Raw genomic sequence first — 23,681 nt, forward strand, 5'->3', positions numbered from 1 at the left:
AAATCATGTATCTCAAGGAATTAGGTTTGACAAAAAGATGCAAAAATTCAAAGAATTTCTCTGAGGATAAAATGTGCATAGACTTGAGAAAAAAGTGTTTCCAAAAATTAAATATAATAACTTACAAAGAATAGAAACTCTCCTAACTAAAGAGAGAATATCTGAATTGAAGATATAGGTATCTACAGCACTTATCCATATTGGACACATATAATTTAAAGATTTACACAGATTTTCATATTGAAATAGCAAATGATTTCCATTACACAGATGTACAGAAACTGACAAACTACTTCAGATAAGAGTTTATCAATGGTTATGTATAATTAGAAGCATTATTGCTATTTTTAAATTATTAATTTTTATAGTGTCTTTTAAAAAATAATCAATGGCTATTAGAAAGATTAAAATGAATTTAACGGTATACCAGTAAACAACAAATGTCAATTAAGTCTCTCCCCTCCCAGGAAAGCATGTAAAAGAAGAAAAAGCTAATCTATCCCATGTGTTCTTGTAAAAAGATAATTAGGGACCAGCCAGTGTGGCTCAGTGGTTGACTGCCAACCAGGAGGTCATGATTCGATTCCCGGTCAGGGCACATGCCCAGGTTGTGGGCTCCATCCCCAGTAGGGGGCATGCAGGAGGCAGATAATCAATGATTCTCATCTCTCTCTCTCTCTCTCTCTCTCTCTCTCTCTCCCTTCCTTTCTGAAATCAATAAAAATATATTTTTAAAAAAAACATGATTAGGGTTTACATATAAGGAGATAGAGCCATTATTCAGGTTTAGAAACATGGATTCAAATACCTAAAGTCAATTTTATGTTTCTTTCAAAATGTCCTGATGTTTCAAGTAGCATTCCTGTTTTTAACTGTACATCACTGTCCTGAACAACAGCAAAAATAACCACAACAACAAACTGCAGAATTTGTTCATTGTTTTGTAATTCACTCATTGATAAAATAAATATTTTTCAAACAGTTAAAACATCACTCAGGAAGGAACCAGGAATTTCAATATTCCTGGAATGTACTAGAGATTTTTAACATACTGAATAATCTGTAGGGTCAATAGGTTTAAAACTGATTTCCCTGCAAGAAGATGTACAATGTAGGAATATTGCCAGCAAAATGACCAATGAAACAGAGCAACATATAATCTTTATAAATAGAAATCATCTGTGAGATTCAAAATATTAGGTCCATGAGGGCGAGTTTTATCTAAAACGTATCATTCTTAATCTGTATGAAATAAAAACTGAATTCTTCTACCTAATTTTCAAGCAGTATTTTATTATTTAAATTATCTTAAAGTGCATTGTACTGGTGATGTGACGTTTCACTGTGGAATTAAGTGGTAACTCTAGACAAAGCAGTTATTATCATGAGATAAATGACCTTATTTGAGAGTTAAGCATCCTGAAGCAAAGTTGAGTGTACTTAATCCTGGCAGGTTAATTATCTGGCGATTATGGAACCTTGAAATGTATTACTCTTAAGAACCATTTGCAAGAACCATTTGCAAGATGATGCTATTCAAAAAACTTAATTTAATAAAAATGAAAAACAAGAAGAATAACCAAGTTCTTTAGTCATGTATTGCCAGGTAATGACTACAAAGCAGCTTGCATTAGCAGGCATCAATGGATATAATTACCTGTATGTATAATGTCCTTTATTAAGCTGATTACATGTGAGTCTAGCTAAAAAATGATTGTGGCTGAATGAAGTGTTGTAAACGTTGAAGATGTCAGAAACAAATTAAAAATAAAATGTAACATCTAAATAATTTATACACTGAAGTAGTTTCAAAACAACCTTAACAAGCCAAGCAATAAATTCAGATGTGCAGTTTAAAAGTACAAAATACAATGTAACAAGTTACCAAGAATATTTAATTGGGGCAACATATAATTACGTTTCTATGCATTTCTACATTTCAGTTAAAAGTAAATCCTGGCCAGTGTGGCTTAGTGGTAGAGCGTTGGCCAGTGCACCCAAGTGTCGCAAGGTTATGTACCTGGGTTGCAGGTTCCATCCCTTGCCCCAGTGGCGCACATGCATGAAGCAACAATCTATGTGTCTCTCACATCAGTGTTTCTTCCTCTCTCACTCCCCCTCCTTCCCTTTCACTCTCTCTAAAAATCAATGGAAAATATATCCTCGAGTGAGGGTTAACAACAACAACAAAAGTAAACCACACAGATAAAAATCACAATGAGATGCTACTTCACTCCCATTAGGATAGCTATTACATGGAAAAGGAAAATAACAAGTGTTAGCAAGGATGTAGAGAAACTGGAACTCTCCTTCACTGCCAGTAGAAATGTAAAATGGTTAAACTGCTGTGGAAAACAATTTGGTGGTTGCTCAAAAAGTTAATCATAGAATTATTATCATACTAGAAGCCCGGTGCACGAAATTCGTGCACGGGGGGGGGGGTTGTCCCTCAGCCCAGCCTGTACCCTCTCCAATCTGGGACATCCCTCTCACAATCCAGGACTGCTGGCTCCCAAATGCTTGCCTGCCTGCCTTCCTGATTGCCCCTAACCGCTTCTGCCTGCCAGCCTGATCACCCCCTAACCACTCCGCTGCCAGCCTGGTTGATGCTTAACTGCTCCCCTGCCAGCCTGTTTGCCCCCAACTTCCCTCCTCTGCCAGCCTGGTCACCCCTAACTGCCCTCTCCTGCAGGGTTGATCACCTCCAACTGCCCTCCCTTGCAAGCCTGGTCCCTCTCAACTGCCCTCCCTTGCAGGCCTGGTCCCTCCCAACTGCCCTCTCCTGTTGGCCATCTTGTAGTGGCCATCTTGTGTCCACATGGGGGCAGGATCTTTGACCACATGGGGGCAGCTATATTGTGTGTTGCAGTGATGATCAATCTGTATATTACTCTTTTATTAGATAGGATAGAGGCCTGGTGCACGGGTGGGGGCCAGCTGGTTTGCCCTGAAGGGTGTCCCAGATCAGGGTGGGGGTCCCTTGGGGCATGGGGCGGCCTGAGCGAGGGGCCTGTGGTGGTTTGCAGGCCGGCCACGCCCCCTGGCAAAGCAAGCAGAGGCCCTGGTATCTGGAATTTATTTTCCTTCTACAATTGAAACTTTGTAGCCTGGAGCAGAGCCAAGCCTGCTGCTCCCTGGGGCGGCAGCCATTTCTGTGGCAGTTAATTCACCTTCTACAATTGAAACTTTGTAGCCTTAAGTGGGTGAGCCCAGCCAGGGTGTGTGGAAAGCTTTGCTTCCCCTGTTGCCGCCAGCGACCCTGGCCTGCTCTCTCAAGCTCCATTCTGCCGCCATTTGTTTGAATTTGTTTACCTTCTATAATTGAAAGTTTGTAGCTTGAGTGGAGGCTTAGGCCTGCAACGGCTATGGAAAGCTTGGCTTACTCTGTTACCTGGGAAACCTTGCTCTCTGTGGCTGTAGCCATCTTGGATTGGGGTTAATTTGCATACTCGCCCTGATTGGCTGGTGGGCGTGGCTTATGTAGCAGAGTGATGGTTAATTTGCATATTACCATTTTATTAGAGAGGATGTTCCAGTGATTCTGAGAGAGTATAGGAACTTTAACCTGAGAATGGAAAAATACCAGGTAGCCAGGAAGCCAAGTTAAGACCAGGTGGCCAGAAGATGTCAAAACCACTGTTCCACATGAATAGATGATCAAGGTTTGGCCACTATACGACCTTACTGGAGTGGCGGTAATAAGCAACACCAACATTTTGCCCCCATAGCTTAGGCAAAGTATTTGCCAAGCAACCTGACAGGAGAGAGAAGTAACCCTACCCTGACATGGAAAATTCTACTCCCTGAACCCTTCACAAGCCCACTTTTGTGTGTGCAAACCTTCCTTTTTGCACAAGCCTACCTTTTCACGCAAGCTCGCTTTGTCCCCAGCATATAAAAGCAGCCAGGCAGAGCCAGCCCTGGAGCCAGTTCAGAGTATCTTCCTTTCCTCTGTGCTGTCTCCCTTGTGCTCCAGCATAAGTTTAATAAAATCTGTCTCGAAACTTCTCGATTTCTATCTTGGGGAACCCAAGAACTCCAATGCTGGTAACAATTCCACTTGTAAGTATATACCCCAAAGTTCTGAAGGCAGGGATTCAAACAATATTTGCACATCAGTGTTCATAGCAGCATTATTCACAAAAGCCAAAAAGTGGAAACAAACTGAGTATCTATCAACAGATGAATGGATAAACAGTGAAATTCTGATATATGCTATAATATGGATGAACCTTGAAAACATTATGTCAAGTGAAATAAGCCAGACACAGACAACTATTGTATGATACTACTTACATGAGGTACCTACAATAGGCAAATTTATAGAGACAGACAATAAAATAGTGGTAATCAGGAACACCGTGAGGTTGGGGAATGGGAAATTATTGTTGAACTAGAGGCCTGGTGCATGAAATTTGGCATGGGTAGGGTCCCTAGGCTTGGACAGCAATCAGGGCCGTTCGGGACCTTCCTTCCTCTGGCTGCCAGCTGTCAGCTGGGCCCTTCCTTTGTTCTGCACTGTCTCCTGGTGGTCAGTGCACGTCATAGTGAGCAGTCAAACTCCCGGTTGGTCGAACTCCCAAGGAGACAATTTGCATATTAGCCTCTTATTATATAGGAGGCCCGATGCACGAAATTTGTGCAAGGGGCTCGGCCCTCACAGCTGTGGTGGCTTGCCTTGGCCCAAGGCAACCGCGGCGGCTGCCTCAGGCCTCACAGCCCTGGCTTCATCCGGAAGGACACTGGGTCTAATTAGCATATTACACTTTTATTATTATAGATATATACAGAGCTTCTGTTTGGAATGATGAAAAGATTCTGGAAATGGATAATGGTGATGGTTGTAAAACATTGTAAGTATGGTTAATGCCACTGAATTGTACACTTAAGAGTGGTAAATTTTATGTCATGTATTTTTTTTTACCAGAATTAAGAAAAGAAAAAAGTAAATAACATCATTTAATAATTTGTTTTTATCACACTAATGCAGGAATGATATTCCTGTGGAAATGATATTCTATTTTATCTTAGGATGTGCCCCACCAAATATTTTCCAATATTCTTTAGAAAAGAATATCCTTTACCCTGGGCAAATCAGTGAAAAAAAAAAAAATAGTGGGAGTGAGAGATGGGAAAAATCTAGCTTGAAAGGCACTACAGTTGAGTCTCTAATACTAACAATGAAAAAAATATCTAAAATTAATGTTAGGCCATACATTATTGTAGGCTTCAGAACAAGGACTTTGTTGATTTATAATAAAATTGGTTAGTTTTACTGAATAATGCAATAGGTGAGAAAATGAATTTTTGTTTTTAATCATTTTTAAACTATAAGAAAAAATTTGAAAGATCATATAGTATTTTTACACAAATCCCTCACTTTACATATGAGGAAAGTGAAGGAACAGTAACAGGCTAATAAATCAGCAAACTGATTAAATTAAGAGAAAACGTCTAAACATTTATTAATATGTAAAGATATATCATCTGCTAATATTTAAAGCAAGTTCAAGAGTTTTAGTGTGTGTCTTTCTTGTAGAACCAAATCCATAATTCATAGTTTATGAATTCCAGTTTCAGTAGAATAAAAACTTAAAGACATGAAGCCCTCCATGAGTGTAGACAGTTATAGCTTTTTTCTTCCTTTAATCTTTTATACTTTTTATACTCACATTTAATTCAAGAGCAACTTAAAAAAAAAGCAATATGAATTTATTGAGTTTTGTTCCCAAACTTAATTCTCTAAACTAATTTTCATTCTGTTTGCACTCAAATTTTATCAGATTACATAATACTTAAGTAATTACATAAGGAAGACAGATTGCATAAAAAGGTTTAGGAACAAATAAATTAACTCTTGATAAACAATTTTATTGGAAGAAAAGTAAGGTGGTTATATACCAGAGAATAACCTAGTAGCAACGAGTTTTCCTTCACTCACTTGGCCCCACCTGCTATATTTATCAAGCAAATGGGGACTGCATGTTATCTAAGCAAGTTAGTTAAGTGGAACTTAATTAAGAGAGGAGTCAACACTCCTATTGCACTACCAAAACCACCTAACAAAGACTGAATACTTTCTCTGAGTCAAGCTGAACCTTTACATGCCTTAGAAAACCAGCCACGGAATTGCTGTGCAGATTACATAACAGTTTTTGTGAACACCCTTTATAACTTTAGGAAGTTGGTACTTCTTCATTCTAACATTGGTTCTTTGAAAGTTTTTATTAGAACTACTCTAGATTAATTTTTCCTATTTTTAAACCTATATAAATGTAATCACACAGTATATATACTTTAAAAATAGCTTTATGTGATGTAATTGACATATAATATCTGCCCAAATTACAAGTATATAATTAGATAAGCCTTTAAAAATATATATATTTTTACTGATTTCAAAGAAGAAGGGAGAGGGAGAGAGAGATAGAAACATCAATGATGAGAATCATCGATTGGCTGCCTCCTACACACCCCCTACTGGGGATTGAGCCTGCAACACGGGCATGTGCCCTGACAGGGAATTGAACCATGAACTCGACTTTCAACCATTAAGCCATGCTGGCCAGGCTAATTAGATTAACCCTTTGCACTCGCTTGCTTTTTTTCTCGATTCCTTTATTCTACTCGGGATTTAATTTTTTAAATACCCCAGATTTTACAAAGCGCGGCAGTAGAATAAAAAACTGGAGTTTCTTTTCATACAAACTTATTTATTCGGATTTTTTAGTATTTCAAATTATTGATATATTCAATAACCGTCACACTCGACATCCGAGTGCAAAAGGTTAAGTTATGACACATGTATAAAGTCCTGAAACCATACTACAATCAAGGTAAGGAAAGCATCCATTACTTTCAAAGTATGGCATTTATTATGATGGTATCAAAAATAGTATTTTTAAATTTCAATTTCTGAGTGTTAGTTGCTAATATATAGAAAAATAATTGGTTTTTGTATATTTTTCTTGTATCCCACAACCTTGCTAAAATCACTTCTAGTTCTAATAGCTTTTTGTAGATTCCATAGGATTTTTTACAGACTATCATAGTGTTTGATAAATTTTTACTTCTTTCCTAAACTGGATGTTTTTCATACCTTATTAGCATTGTACAATGCTGAAGAAAAGAAAGTGAACATCCTTGCTTTGTTCCTGATCTTAGAGGAAACTATTAAGTCTTTCATCATTCAGTAAAATGTTAGCTGTACAATTTTTGTGGATGTTTTTTATAGGGTTAAACAAGTTCTCTTCTATTCCTAGTATTCTGAGGGCTTTTGTCACCCTGAATAGATATTGGATTTTGTTAGATATTTTTTCTGTGTCTATTAAGCTGAGCATGGTTTTTCTTTTTTAGTTTTACTAAGAAGAATTATAATAATTGGTTTTTAAATGTTTAACCAACCCTGCATTTCTGGTCATGATGAATTATTCTTTTTATATATTGTTGGGCTTGATTTGCTAAAACTATCTTAAGAATTTTTGCATCTGTATTTATGAGGGATATGGGTCAGTTTTTTTTGTTGTTGTGTTTTTTTTTGTATGTGTGTGTTTGTTAATCCTCACCCAAGGATATTTTTTCCATCGATTTTTACAGAGTGGAAGGGAGGGGGAAGGAGAAGGAGAAAGAGAGAGAGAGAGAGAGAGAGACATTGATTAGATTGATTAGTTGACTCCTGCACGGCCCCTACTGGGGCTGAGAATTGAACCTGCAACACAGGTATGTACCCTTGACCTTGGGAACCATGGGCTGATGCTCTAACCACTGATTAACAATTCCAAGGTAGTTCTCTTTTAATTCTTTGTTTTGGGCAGTGTTTTTTCCTCTTCAATTTTGTGGGATAACTCATATAGAACTGGTGTTATTTCTTCCTTAAGTAAGTGGTAGAATTCGACACTGAAGTAATCTGGCCCTTGAGTTTTCTTTGTGGGAACAGTTTTAACTAAAAATTCAATTTTTTGATAGATAATCCAAAGAGCCCTATTTCTATTTCTTTGTGAGTGTGCTTTGGTACTTTATGTCTTTCAAGGAATTTGTCCATTACATAAGGGCTGTCAATTATATAAGAAAAATATTGTTAGGCGAGGCTACGTAGCTTCTACTCTAGACTAATGTTGCCTCTAAAGGTTTCTGAGTACTAGTACTTTGTCTGGGGCCCCATTTTGAGGTTATCCACTCTGGCGAAACAAGAATGGTTACAGGCCCTATGTGCACTCTGAGGATTATTCCCTCTAATCTTTTCAGGTGGTTCTTTTCCCAATCTTCATCAGTTTCCTCTCAAATACATGCTGATAAGTAATCAGCTGATGATTTGGGCGGGACTCTGTAAATCTGTGCTCTCTCTCTCTCTATGTAGCTGTTTCCTATCTGGTACTCTAACTTCCAAATCTGGCTGTTTAGCTGTTAGATTTCTTAAACTGCAAGTTATGTCAATTCCAAAGAGATACCCAAGAAGGTTCCCCTCTATGTGGTATGGCCTGGAATTCGCTCTAAGCAGTAAGATAGGGTAATCATAGTGCTCACCTCATTTCTTTCTTTCTTTTTTTTAAAAATATATTTTATTGATTTTTTACAGAGAGGAAGGGAGAGGGATAGAGAGTTAGAAACATCAATGAGAGAGAAACATCGATCAGCCGCCTCCTGCACACTCCCTACTGGATATGTGCCCGCAACCAAGGTACATGCCCTTGACTGGAACCGAACCCGGGACCCTTGAGTCCGCAGGCCGACACTCTATCCACTGAGCCTAACCGGTTAGGGCGTATTTATTTCTTGTCTCACATTACCTGTCCTTCATTACCTGTAAAGAGAGCGCCTTGGCAGAAAGGCATTTTTAAAAATATTAAGGTTATCAAAAGAGTTTTAAAGCATCATTACTAATTTATGATAAGCCACCCTCGCCAGTGTGGCTCAGTGGATAGAGCATCAGCCCATGCACCAAAGGGTCGCAGGTTCGATTCCCGTCAAGGGCACATACCTGGGTTGCAGGTTTGATCCTTGGTCCTGGTTGGGGTGAGTGTGGGAGGCAACCAAATGATGTGTCTCTCTCACATAGATATTTCTCTCTCCCCCCCATCCCTCTCACTTCCACTCTCTCTAAAAAAAAAAAAAAAAATCAATGAAAAAAATATCCTCTGGTGAGGATTAAAAAAAGAGAAAATAAAAGCCAACTGTATTTGGTTTTAGCTAAATATTGATATTTTGAAAATTTATACGAAGCACAATGGATTTGATTTGGGGGGGGGGGGGCGCATTGGGGAGAGGTGAGAAAGACGAAACAATCCTATATGTAATCCCTGATAAATAGACTTTACACTTCATTGAATTTTAAAAATAAAATGTTCCTTTTTTCCTAGGAGAACTGAGGATAGTTCATTATTACTAAAGTATTCAAGGAGAAGAATGATTAGAGATGAGGTTAAAGCTCACAATACTATACTTGCTTTTTATAATAAAATATAGTAACCATTTTATTTATCCTTATTAAATTTCATCACTCTACAGATATTTCCAGTCTATTAAAAATTTTAAGTCTCATTTTGACATTTAACCTACCTGATATTTGTTAAAGTGGTACATTATTTGCATTCTCTGAATCTGCACTATCTGTAAATACAACTTTATCCAAATGAAAGCTCTGGGTAAACCTTGAGGCATATTATTAAAAATCTATTTATCAGCAGGCTTTCTGAAACTGGTTCAACAAAATACCAAATATATCTAATTGCCCTATATCCAATATTTATTATTCTATAATCCATATTATGACAGACTGTCTCAAATATATTATACACCCACTGTTTATTGGTCTGCCAAAATAATCACTATCTATCTGTTGAAATGAATTCATATGAATACTAATCACACCAAAATTAAACATACATGACTTGTAGCCATGTAGCAGCTTATAATTTTACCACTTGCTCTTCTGGGTAGGGAAAAATGAGTTCTAACATATCTATACTAAGTTCCAGTCAAACTTCAACTTTTCTAGTTTGTAGAATCAATCATCTTTTTAATGTGGTAAAATATATATATAATTTTACCATTTTAAGTATTAAATTCAGTACATAAAGTACATTTACAGTGTTGTGCAACCATCACTACTATCCATTTCCAGAACTTTTGTCATCCTCTTTACCCCAGTACCTAGAAACTATTATTCTACTGTTTGTATGAATTTGACTATTCTAGGTACCACTTATAAGTAGAATCGCCATAGGAAAATCCAATAGTTGTTTATGGCTTATTTCACTTAATGTTTTCAAGGCTTGTTCACGCTGTAACATGTATTGTAATTACATTCCTTTTTAAGGCTAAATAATATATTCCATTGTATGTACAGTGACTCTTGACAACATGGGAGTTAGGGGCACCAGACACCAATGCAGTTGAAAATAAAATCTTTGTGTAACTTCTGACTTCCCAAAACTTAACTACTAATAGCTTATTGTTGACCAGAAGCTTTACGGATAACATAAACAGTTGATTAACACATATTTTGTATATTATGTCTTATATACTGCATTCTTACAATCAATGAAGCTAGAGAAAAGAAAATGCTATTGAGAAAATCATAAGGAAGACAAAATACATTTGCAGCACTGTTCATATTTATTGAAAAAAACCTGTATATAAGTGGACCTGCACAATTCAAACCCATGTTGTTCCAGAATCAACTGTATATACCAAATATTGTTTATTCCTCTAACGAGGAACAACATTTGGATTGTTTCTAACGTTTGGCTATTGTGAATAATGCTGCCATAAACATTGGTGTGCAAGTATTTGAACCCCTGCTTTCAGGTATTTGGGGTATAAAGTAGAAGTGGACTTGCTAGATCATATGGAATAAATCTATGTTTAACTTTTTGAGGAACCACTAAATGGTTTTCCACAGCAACTGCAGCCTTTCAATTCCCACCATCAATGCACGAGGGTTCTAATTTCTACACATCCTGCCAACATTTATCTTTCCATATTTTTTATATTAGCCATCCTCCTGGGTGCCAAGTGGTATCTTATTTTGGCTTTCATATACATATCTCTAATGATTAGTGATGGTGAGCATCTTTTATGTGCTTACTAGATATCTTCTTTGGAGAAATATTTACTAAGTTCTTTAATCATTTTTGAATTGGGTTGATTGTTTTCTTGTTGTTAAGATGTATTATTTATAAATCTTTCCTTCCATTCCATGGATTGTCTTTTTCACTTTCTTGAAAGTGTCCTTTGCCCAGCTGGTGTGGCTCAGTGGTTCAGCATTATCACCTAATGAACTAGGAGGTCATGGTCAGGACAAATGCCTGGGTTGTGGGTTCAATCCCCAGCAGGGTGCATGCAGGAGGCAGCCGATGAATGATTCTTTCTCACCATTGATGTTTTTCTCTTTTTCTCTCCCTCTCCCTTCCCTTCTGAAATAAATAAAAATATATAGACATAAAAAAGTGTCCTCTAATGCGCAAACATTTTAATTTTGATGAAGTCCAATTACTTTTTCTGTTGTTGCCTGTGCATTTGGAGTCATTTTTTTTTTTTAAAGTGAAGACCATTTTTATATCATCAGCATTTTCTGCAAACCTAAACATTTTGGGGCTTCTATTCTTTTGTATTCTCATATATCTTTGTCAAACTTTTAGCATTGTTTCCTGGTTCTAGAAATGCTTTCTATCTTTTCTTTCTTTTTTTTTAACCTATGTTTAATAAATGGAAGCTCTTATTAAAGTTTTATGTATGCTCTGTAATGTTTTCTTAAGGCTCCTCCCATTTTCTTCCTAATTAAGGTCATTTGAGATTATAAAGAGTTGAATTTTTGATGGTTTTCAATCCTCTCAAGTTGTCTTTACATCTGAAGTCTGATTCTTTGGAATCATATTTATCTTTTTAAAAGGTTTTTACAAGTTTGTCTTCTTAAAGTCTAGAGCATCTATTTAAGTATTGCCAGTTTGATCTTTTCTGACTATAAAGAACTCAGAGCATGCCCTACCTGGTCTGGCTCAGTGGATATAGCGTCGGCCTGCAGACCAAAGGGTCCCAGGTTCAATTCCAGTCAAGGGCACATGCCTGGGGTTGCCAGCTCGATCCCCAAGAGGGGGCGTGCAGGAGGCAGCCAATCAATGATTCTTTCTCATCATTGATGTTTCTCTCTCTTCCTCTCCCTTTCTCTCTGAAATCAATAAAATAAAATAAAATAAAATAAAATAAAATAAAATAAAATAAAATAGAACCCAGAACATCAATTACTCCCCAAATTCTCAGACTACCATATTGATGACCAAATCTTTCATGTTATTTAAAGGGCTAGGGTAGTGCTATTCCTAGTTACTTCCTGTACCCTTCAGAAAATAAAACTGGCAATAAGGAAAATCTAAAAGATAGATTTTAGTCAAATGAGACTTCTGGCAGATACCTAGGAATTCAAGGCTTTTACCACTTCTTGCCATTATGTTACTTTGTAAATCATCAACAGTGTAGCATTTCCTTTGACTTGTTAGTGCTTTTAAAGATATTCATACCATATTCTTACTAGAAATCACCCAGGTTGATTTCATAAATTATTTCCAGGTTAAATTTGATGTTATTCTAGGAAGACAATACAGTTATCTCATTTAGATACAAAATCAGTGAATACAACCAAACTATGTTAGAACCATGGATTTAGAATCAGAATAGACTTCTGGTATAATTAATAGAACACATTTACTTTACATATGAAGACCCCAAGATTCATGAAATTTAAGTAATACTGCCCAGGTCACATGAAGATACCCTAAGGTTCTCTTTTTTCCCTATTTCTTGGATATTTATTTATTTATTTTTAAATTTCTTTATTGATTAAGGTATTACATATTTGTCCTCATCCCCTCATTACCTTCCCAAACCACCCCCCACTCATGTCCCCACCCCCCTGCAGTATTTCTTGGATTTTAAAAGTATACAGGTTAGACAAAAGCTCTAAATCTAAATGAGCGAAAAATATATATATATATTTTTCGCTCATTTAGAATTAACGTATATTCTTGGTAAAAAGAAAAGGCTGCAAAAGTTCAAATACAAATCCATTCATCACCATCAAATATAACATACAAATATTAGCAAAAATGATACTATCAATAAAGAGATTTAATACAAATTATAACATACAAACATTTACTCATAATTTATTAAGTTAGATTCACACTTTGAAGAGCTACTTAACTTCATGAGACACTTATTTTAAACTAGATGTCTCTTACCTTAATCCATGAAAATTTCAGAGGAAAACATTATTTTACTGGTCAGAAAACAAATTAGTTTATGTCAAGGGCTCAGGATGGGGAGAAGGGTTGACTAAAAGGGTTAGTGATGAAAGTGGTTTTTATCTTGACTGTGGTCATGGTTTCATGTCAGGTTTATGTGCATTTGCAAAAGCTCATAGAAATGTATGGTAAAAAGAGTGAATTTTACTATATGTAAATTATAAACTTCAATAACCTACCCCTTTAAAAACAATTTTTTTACTATTTAAAAAAATTAACATATACTGAAAGAAATACTGGAAATACTGAATTAGTGTAACAAAATTAAGCAGTTCTATTGTATAATTCTCAAATATATGTATGTAAATGTTTTGGTTTTTATTTATATAATTTCTAAACTTATACACAAACTAGAAACCGGCACTTAAAAAAAGAAAAAAGAGTAACTCACTGTCTCATTTCCAAAAAGTATGTCAACATAAGGCATAACTTTCATCAATGATTCCTTGTAGAATTGACTAATAAATGGTGCAGACAGGTTCAAAGTGAAAATTCTGTTGTTCGCAGAAGCATGCTGAGCCACTTTTAACACCGACTCCGGTGAAACGGTAAGAAAAAAGCCCTGAGTAAAAAAAAAAAAGAAGGAAAAATTAGAAATGCAATCTCCCAAGTCACTCTCACTCAGTGAGAATTAAAAAAAACCTATACAAAATACAATATATAATACACACTTTAAAGTCCTAATATATAAAAAGCCAGGGGCTGCCATGAACAAAACAACCGGACGGACGACCGAACAGCAGGCTGCGTGGGGAGACCAGGCTGGCAGGGGGGTTAGTGAGGGATGACCAAACGACTGAACAGCAGGCTCGTGGGGTGACCAGGCCGGCAGGGGGGTTAGTGAGGACAACCAAACGACTGAACAGCAGGCTGTGTGGGGCGACCAGGCTGGCAGGGGAGCATTTGGGGGCGACCAGGCCAGTGGGGGGGTGGGGAGCAGTTGGGGGCAACCAGGCTGGCTGGTACTGGGGGCAGCTGGGGGTGACAAGGCCAGTAAGGGGGGGCAGTTGGGGGCGACCAGGTCAGCGGGGGGGGGGGGGGCAGTGAGGGGCGACCAGGCCATTGTGGGGGGCAATTAGGCGTTACCAGGTCAGCAGGGGGGGCAGTTAGGGGCAACCAGGCCGACAGAGGGGGGCAGTTGGGGGTGACCAGGCTGGCAGGAGGGGCAGTAAGGGGCGACCAGGCTGGCGGGGGTTGGGGGGAGGGCAGTTAGGGTCAACCAGGAAGGCAGGCAGGCAGGCGAGCAGTTAGGAGCCAGCAGTCCCGGATTATGAGAGGGATGTCCAACTCCTGATTTAGGCCTGATCCCTGAGATCGGGCCTAAACTGGCAGTCGACATCCCCCGAGGGGTCCCAGATTGGAGAGGGTGTTGGCTGGGCTGAGGGGACTCCCCCCCCCCCCCCCCCCCGCGCGTGCACAAATATCGTGCACCGGGCCTTTAGTACAATTATAAAAGGCAAGGCAGAAAACAGCAGCATTTGATCAGGAGAAAAGTTTGTCATATGAGTACTATATGTTTGATATGTGCCATTATGTCAGAGTATAACATTACTTATTTCATATTAGATTTGTATACTCAACACTAAAAGAATTCTGGAAATCTACATAAGAAAAAATATTTGAAAGGTCTCATTCAAGACAATAGTTACATTTAAATCAGAGAAATAGTAATGAAGGCAGATTGGATCCCTCAAGCTTCTTAGAGATACTTCATATTCTTGTAAAAGTAACATGATATTTATTTAAAAATTAAATTAGTTTACTAAGATCATAGTTTGTTACGTTATGAATATCTAAACTGATTTTTTAAAGGAAGATCTGAATTTAAAAAAATTTTATTTAAAATTTCATGTCCGGAAAGCTATATTTTAAAATGCTATATATCTAGGTATGACACATTAGTAAAAGTGTTTAAAATATATCTATGCATTTTAGATGAAGAAAGCATAATCAAAGGCATGGATGCTTATAGGAAATTGGTTTGAATGGGGAACAAGTGCGTGGAAGAATAAATAACGGGCAATAGATGACAAAGCTGGATAGGCCAGCAAGGTGAACAACACAAAGGGCCTGGAGGGGCAGATTATGAGTCTGTTAGGTGGGGTGGGAAAGGACCATAAAGTTTCCCTTGAAAAAATGGAATAACAAACTTGTAAGAAAACTTAAAGAAATGTTAATGTGGACAGCAACAATTTAACAACAGTCAATCAAAGCTACATTTAGTTCTGCAAAAGGTAGTCATCCTGGGAATATTCTGGACTTCCAACTGTTTAAGATGTAAGGGACAAAGGAAAAGCCAGAAGATGACTGAGATTTTGAATATGGTTCTACCATTAATAGAAATAAAAACGTCCAGAATAAGACCTGGCTTAGATGGAAATAGTGTTTAGTTGTATTTATACTCTTTTTTGTGGTGTTAAGAGACGCCCTAATATATATGAGAAAGTTGGACTCAGGAGAGAGGCTCTGGAAGAAGGTGATAGTAAAAGCGGGTTGTAATTACCAAGAAAGAGAATGGAGAAAAAGAGGAGGACAAAGGACAGAATGAAGAACAAAAATTAGGGGATAGAAGAAAGAAAATAGTAAAGGAGAGAACAAGAGGACAGTAAAGGGAGAAAAAAGGAGACAAATGAGGACAGTAAAAGTGATGAAAGAGAAATCGAACAAGGGAAACTTCTAGAAGAGAGTTAAAGATACGCAATGCTATTAATGGGCACAGAAAGCAAGGACTGAGCAAAAGCCACAGGATTTATTTGATGGTTGGGAGAATGTACTTATGCTATGAAGGAAAAAAGAGATACTTGTTAAAGAAGGAATGAGAAAGTAAAGAGTAAGGATTATAAATTATTTTGGGAGATTTATCGGTGAATAATATAAAATCACCTGAAATTTACTGAATTCTTGTGTTCCAAATACTATACTAAAATCTTTATGCATATTAACTCAGTTATTATCATTTTTTCCTTACATCAATTCCACAAGGTGGATACTATTACTATTCTCATCTTATGAATAAAGAAGGCAAGATAGGAAAGTTAAGAAATGTCCCTCAGGCCATAGTTTATATGTGATGGAGCTTGGTTGGATTCAAATGACTGCGAAGATAATGCTCCTAGTTTGAACAGACAATAGAGAAGAAAAGAGCAGAAATATTTTAGTGGGGGTAGGGGGTGGGAGAGTTGTTTTTATAAAATAAACAAAATAAAGTTTGAGCATTTTTGCTCTTCAATGAAAAGGACCTAGTGGAGAAAAACAATGAAGAAGCAAGAAAGGGAGAATAATTAGAGCAAGAAACCAGAGGAAGTGAGGGCAATGGGAACCAGAAGGGGAGAAGAGCAGCTTATAAATTGAAGAGTAACCTAGAAAATGTGAAGGGAACTTATTTTAAAAATTACCAACAAAGCTATTGAAATATTCATTTACAACTAAGGGACTAAGCTCTTCTGTCATGCCAACTTTAGAAAGTTTAAATAGGAAAAAAAAAGATGTTTTTCTTTTTTGTATTTTATTTTTAAAATCTTTATTGTTGAACGTATTATATGAGTCCTCCTTTTGCTCCCATTAATCTCTTCCAGTCTGCTTCCGTCCCCCTTCTCCCAGGCCCTCACCACCCCATTGTCTGTGTCCACAGGTTATACATATATGCATACAAGTTCACTGACCCACCCTCCCCTGCCTTCCCTCTGAGGTTCAACAGTCTGTTCATGCTTCTATGTCTCTGGGTCTATTTCTGACCATCAGTTTATTTGGTTCAATAGATTCCACATATGAGTGAGATCGTATGATATTTTTCTCTCTGACTGGCTTATTTCGCTCAGCATAATACTCTCCAGGGCAATCCATGCTGTTGCAAATGGTAAGAGTTCTTTCTTTTTTATTGCCGTGTAGTATTCCATTGTGTAAATGTACCATAGTTTTTTATCCACTCATCTGCTGCTGGGCACTTAAGCTGTTTCCAAGTCTTAGCTACTGTAAATTATACTGCTATGAATATAGGGGTGCATACACTCTTTCTGATAAATGTTTCAGGTTTCTTAGGATATATTCATAGAAATGAGATCACTGGATCAAATGGCAGTTCCATTTTTAATTTTTTGAGGAAACTCCATACTGTTTTCCACAGTGGATGCATCAGTCTGCATTCCCACCAGCAGTGTACTAGGGTTCCCTTTTCTCCACAACCTCGCCAACACTTGTCATTTGTTGATTTGTTGATGAAAGCCATTTTGACAGGTGTGAGGTGATATCTCATTGTCATTTTGATCTGCATCTCTCAGATGATTAGTGAATTTGAGCATTTTTTCATATGTCTCTTGGGTTCTGTATGTTCACTTTGGAGAAGTATCAATTTAGGTCCTTTGCTCATTTTTTAAATTGGATTGTTTGTCTTCCTTTTGCTAAGTTGTATGAGTTCCCTATATTTTTTGGAGATTAACCCCTTATTGGATCAATCATTGGCAAATATGTTCTCCCATGTAGTGGGCTCTCTTGTCATTTTGTTGATGTGTTGTTGTTTTTTTTTGTGTGTTTTTTTCTGGCAGTGCAGAGGCTTTTTATTTTAATGCAGTCTCATTTGTTTATATTCGCCTTAGTTTCCATTGTCCTAGGAGAAGTATCAGTAAACATGTTGATATGAGAGATGTCTGAGATTTTTCTTCTAGGACTTTTATGGTTTCACATCTTATGTTAAGTCTTTTATCCATTTTGAGTTTATTCTTGTGAATGGTGTAAGTTGGTGGTCTAGTTTCATTTTTTTGTATGTACCTGTCCAATTTTCCCAACACCATTCATTGAGGAGACTGTCTCTGCTCCAATGTATGCTCTTGCCTCCTTTGTCAAATATTAATTGAGCATAGTGACTTGAGTTGATTTCAGGGTTCTCTGTTCTGTTCCATTGATCTATATGCATGTTCTTGTGCCAGTACCAGGTTGTTTTGAGCACAGTGGCTTTGTAGTATAACTTGGTATCTGGTATTGTGATTCCTCCAACTTTGTTTTTCTTTCTCAAGATTGCTGCAGCTATTGGGGGTCTTTTTTAAAATTCCATATACATTTTTGGAGTGTTTGTTCTAGGTCTGTGAACTATGCCATTGGTATTTTAATAGGGATTGCATTGAATCTGTAGATTGCTTTGGGTAATATGGACATTTTAATGATGTTGATTCTATCAACCCATGAACATGGCACATTCTTCCACTTGTTTATATCTTCCTCTCTCTCTTTTTTCAACATCATGTAGTTTTCAGAGTACAGGTCTTTTACTGCCTTGGTTAAGTTTATTCCTAGGTATCTTAATTTTTTTGTTGCATTGGAAAATGGGATTTTTTTTTTTTTAAGTTTCTCTTTCTGAGAGTACACTATTGGTGTATAAAAAGGCTATGGATTTTTGGGTGTTAATTTTGTATCCTGCTACATTTACAAATTCATTTATTAAGACTACTAGTTTTTTTGATAGAATCTTTAGGGTTTTCTATGTCATCTGAGAATAATGAGAGTTTACTTCTTCCTTCCCAATTTGGATGCCTTTTATTTCTTCTTCTTGTCTGATTGCTATGGCCAGGACTTCCAGAACTATGTTGAACAAGAGTGGTGAAAGAGGGCATCTCTAAATTGTTCCTGTTCTTAGTGGAAATGGTTTTAGATTTTGTCCATTGAGTGTGACGTTGGCTATAGGTTTGTCATACATGGCCTTTATTATGTTGAGATTTGATCCCTCTATTCCCACTTTGCTGAGAATTTTTATCAAACACGCGTGTTGGATTTTGTCAAATGCTTTTTTCTGCATTGATATGATTATGTGATTTTTGTCTTACAATCTATTTATGTGCTGTATCACATTTATTGATTTGTAAATATTGCATCCCTGGGATAAATCCTACTTGGTCATGATGTTTGATCTTTTTAATGTATTGCTGGATCTGATTTGCTCAAATTTTGTTGAGGAATTTAGCATCTATGTTCATCGGGGATACTGGCTGTAGTTCTCTTTCTTTGTCATGTCTTTATCTGGTTTTGGAATTAGGGTAATGCTGGCCTCATAGAAAGAGTTTGAAAGTGTTCCTTCCTCTTAAATTTTTTGGAATAGTTTGAGGAGAATATTCAAGTTCTTCTTTGAATATTTGGTAAAACTCCCCTGTGAATTCATCCGTACCAGGGCTTTTGTTTGCTGGAAGTTTTTTTTATTTATTTTTTATTTATTTTATTTTATTTTATTCCTGCTTCAATTTCATCAGTAGTTATCAGCCTATTCAGGTTTTCTGATTCTTCCTGATTGAGTTTTGAAAGGTTGTATTTTTCTAGTAATATGGGTATATTCCTAAAAAGATGTTTTTCTGTTACTTCCAATTTTAAAACTGAATATTAAATGAATACTAAAAATTAATTTTATTACAGGAATCATGTGTACTGGGATTTATCAATGAAGGGTGTATTGCCCTTATAAATGCTGAGATATTATTATAATGGTATTTTATTATTTTAGAGTATTGCTATTAAAGTTCTAATAAAATATTTTCCTATTACAATAACATAACATTTTATTATCATTAAAAAAATACCAATCCATTAATTCTTACCAATATCCAATTGTTCTAAAAGATAGCAAGTCTTTGTCTTAGGTAACATTATATTTTAAGTGTTTTCCTCTTACTTTTTAAACCAACTACCATGTCATTTGCAAACTATGAGCACCCAAACTGTTTGCATTGCTATTTCTGTCACTTGGAGAATTAAAAGGAACAGTTTATATAGCATCTTGTCTCCATAGTAATATGTATGTACTTGCTTTTTAGTCTTTCATTTAATGAGGAGAGTTTAAAGTCTCCCTCCCCCCATCTCTTCCCAAACTGCTCCAGCATGAAATACAAACCTCCCAGAGCTAGCTCTCTGCCAGCTGTGGATTAACCACAGACAGCCAGAGAATGGTCTACGTAAATAGTAACCTGGTCAAATAATTAGGCTTCTCACCAACTTCAGACTGAAAATTTGATCTGTGCTAAAATACATCTGATTGTAATTTACGGTACAGAACAGTATGCCCCTGGAGTCTAAATTTGGCCTCATTCCAAATGTGTGCACGTTGTATGTGTATTTTACTTTAAAACGCAACACAAGATTATTGTGATGTGGATAGTATAACTTCCATTTCGTAAATTTTATAAAGAATATACAAAAACTATAAGATTTTAAATGAGGTAACTTCACAATTTAAATTAATTCCATTTTGAATGGTCTCTTGTTTTTCTTTAAGTAAATATTTAGTATTTAAACAATTTCGGATTTGTGCTCTGTTAGAGTGCAAAGACTTAAAATTGATGCCAACCATAATTTTTCTTCCCAGATTTATATCCTTTGCTAAGCCACATGTTCCAAACTATAGTATCACTGAAAATAAAAACAGCACCATTATAAAAATTTTCCCCCAAGTGTCAGATTTGCAATAAAAATAGGTCAATAGTTTATATGGCTATAGTTTAGAAAAATACTCTTTATAATCAAGAAAATCTTGTGATTTTTAAAGTTAGGGATTTCAGTCTACAGGTTAACCTTGCTACTCTTTGTTCCTATGAGCAACTAAAAGCAGAGTGAATTCTAGCACTTAGAGGTTGAATAATGTTAATCAAAACTGAGAATGAAGTGAGACAATTTTACCCATTGAAATAGAAAACAAAACAAAAAGGCAAGAGTAAGAGGGATGGAGAAAGACTAAGGCAGAGCCGAAGAACCATTTTAGCAGAGCTAGACTAATGCTTAGAAATCTCAAATACATAGATTTGTTATTCAACCACTCTAAGGATTTATCAGGGAGAATGGAATAAATTAAGCTGTTTAATATACTAAAAGAATAGGAGAGGGATAATCATTTAGCTCTTCACCAGTGTTTACCTTAATTCTGTGTGATCATTTAGGGTTCAATTTAGTTGCCTTAAGAGCACAAACTCTTTTTTACTATTTCCATTAACAATTATCTGAGGAATAGATGTGTATGTGTGTGTACATAAACACCTACGTAAATTTTAGATATTTATCAGCTTGGAAGTATAAGAATATAAATTCAAAAACAAAATAAAGCTAGTAGAGTAACCATGCCTTAAAATGATCAATTGTGAATACACAGTGATATAGGGGGGGGAAAAAGGCTTTTGTTTAGAAAAATACTCTAATCAAAATAAAACAGTACAGAAATAGGTAATTATTTTGAAACACTCAGACCAGTGGATTTTAACCTATTTGGGTCTATTTAGACACACATATGCATAAAATTTTACATGCAGTGGCAGTAGGAGTGGGTCAGTAATCCCTTAAGGCTCATCTATAAATAATGGGTAAGCATTGGATTTGACTGAAGGTTAAGAACTTGTAATTTGGTTTCTTTCCTTGAGAATACAGAACCACATAAATTCAGTTTGATTAAAGAGTTTTCTTTTTCTTTTTTAAAAACAAAGACAATCTGTAATAAAACAGAAGTAAATATCAAACTTTTGGAATGGGACTGACTTTCAAGCCTAGGGAGGGACGATTATCTAAAGATTTACTATACAAAAACTAAAACCTTCAGTGGGTTGTCTTCCAGTCCCAAGTGGGAGTGGGGGGAGCAAACAAAAAAACAGGAAAAATGACTACAGTAAATATACCAAAGGGTTAAGATCTTTAGCCTATAAAGAACTTTAAAAGTAGATTTAAAATTAAACAAATATTAGGATACCAATAGATAAACCAAAAACATGAAAATGTATTTCATTAAAAGAGAAAGGGAAATACACAAGTAAATAGACAAATATTCCTCTCTAGCATTTTGAGAAACAACATGGTAGTACTCAATGGTGAAGAAAGATTCGTGAACTTAATAACTTAATACTACTGGTGGGAGTGCAACTGACATTGTTTTTTCAGAAAATAATTTGAAAATACACATGAGAAACCATAAACAAATTCTGAGAATCTGTCTACCTTAAGGAAATAATCCAAAATATGGGAAAACATACATTCATGAATGTATCAACATACTATTTATTTCACTGAAAATCTGGGAACAATATAAATATTCAATGATAGAAGAATAAATAGTCAAGTAAGGACTGGCATATAAACCTACTCTAAATCTAACTACTGATCATTTAAAATGTGGCTAGTGCTGAAGACCTGAACTTCAAATTTTATTGAACTCTACTTTAAATATAAGGAACCACATGTAGCTAATGAAGCACATACAATGTGGCTAGTATGATTGTGAAACGGAATTTAATTTATTTAAATTTAAAAATGGAAGCAATGCAAAATATTTTTCTTGTTAAACATAATTTTATTTTTTGGTAGGACTACATTTCATTTTTTGATCATTGTCAATTTAGTGAGTGAACTGACTGTGTTATAAATGTAAGACAGACACAATTTCAAAGACTTAGTATGATTTAAAAAATGTTAAAAATATAATAATTTTATGATTACTTGTTGAAATGAGAAATATTTCAGATATCGTAAGTTAAATAAAATATACTATTAACATTATCAATTTTACCAGTTTCTTTTTACTTTCTTTTTTTTTTCAGGGTACTAGCAAATTTGTAATTGTATACATGGCTTCTATTATATTTCCATTGGCTGCTCAAGAGAATATTTTGAAGATAGTAAAAGTATTAATTATTAAAACTAAGTTGCAGACTAGAAAATATTTATGCTACACAATGTTAAATGAAACCTAAGATATATAAACAGTATGTACAACATATGGTTATAAACTACCGTATTTTCTGGCGTATAAGACGACCCCCAACTTTTCCAGTTAAAATATAGAGTTTGGGATATATCCGCCCTATAAGATGACACCCGACTTTTGAGAAGATTTTCCTGGGTTAAAAAGTCATCTTATATGCCGGAAAATACGGTACATCAAATCAATAGGAAAAAAATTAGAAGAGAATGAACCAAAAGTAAAAATGGTTAAATTTGAGTTTAAAAATTATGGATAATTTAAATATTTTTTATTTTTCAAATTTTAGTAATGTGGTTCAATTATTCTTCTGATAAAAATTGCTTAAAGATAAAACTATTTGGTTCACTTAAAGAAATCTCTACACAAATAAGAGATATGCATAAACAGTGAGAAGAAGAGCAGATAAATGGGAGTAAGTCTACATTCTACAAGTAGATAGATGGCTGAAAAAGGAACAAACTAAATATGAGATTATTTACTTTGGTAAATACAAATTACTTTCATAGAAGCAAAAGTGAAAATAAAGAAGAATGTGAGGTAACAAAAAATATTTGGACAACCAGAGAGCCCCACCAAACCTAGACTAGCACTGATGAGGGGGTGCTGAAAGTACCAGATGCCGAGTCTCAAGACATACCACTGTTGTCTGTTCAGAAGAACATAATTAGTCT

The 23,681-nt window shown here is 35.9% G+C and overlaps 1 protein-coding gene across 3 annotated transcripts in view; it reads right to left on the reverse strand.

Annotated features, from left to right (window-relative positions):
• Window positions 1-23,681, reverse strand: part of ADK (adenosine kinase) — a 507,845-nt gene that overhangs the window by 163,777 nt on the left and 320,387 nt on the right. For all 3 annotated transcript variants that reach the window (XM_079794329.1, XM_079794327.1, XM_079794328.1), the window contains exon 7: window positions 13,690-13,860. In XM_079794329.1, coding sequence (XP_079650455.1) covers window positions 13,690-13,860 — 171 coding nt within the window. The remainder of the gene's footprint in view (window positions 1-13,689; window positions 13,861-23,681) is intronic.

The sequence above is a fragment of the Cnephaeus nilssonii genome (assembly GCF_951640355.1).
Source record: "Cnephaeus nilssonii genome assembly, chromosome: 16".
NCBI classification, from domain to species: domain Eukaryota; kingdom Metazoa; phylum Chordata; class Mammalia; order Chiroptera; family Vespertilionidae; genus Cnephaeus; species Cnephaeus nilssonii.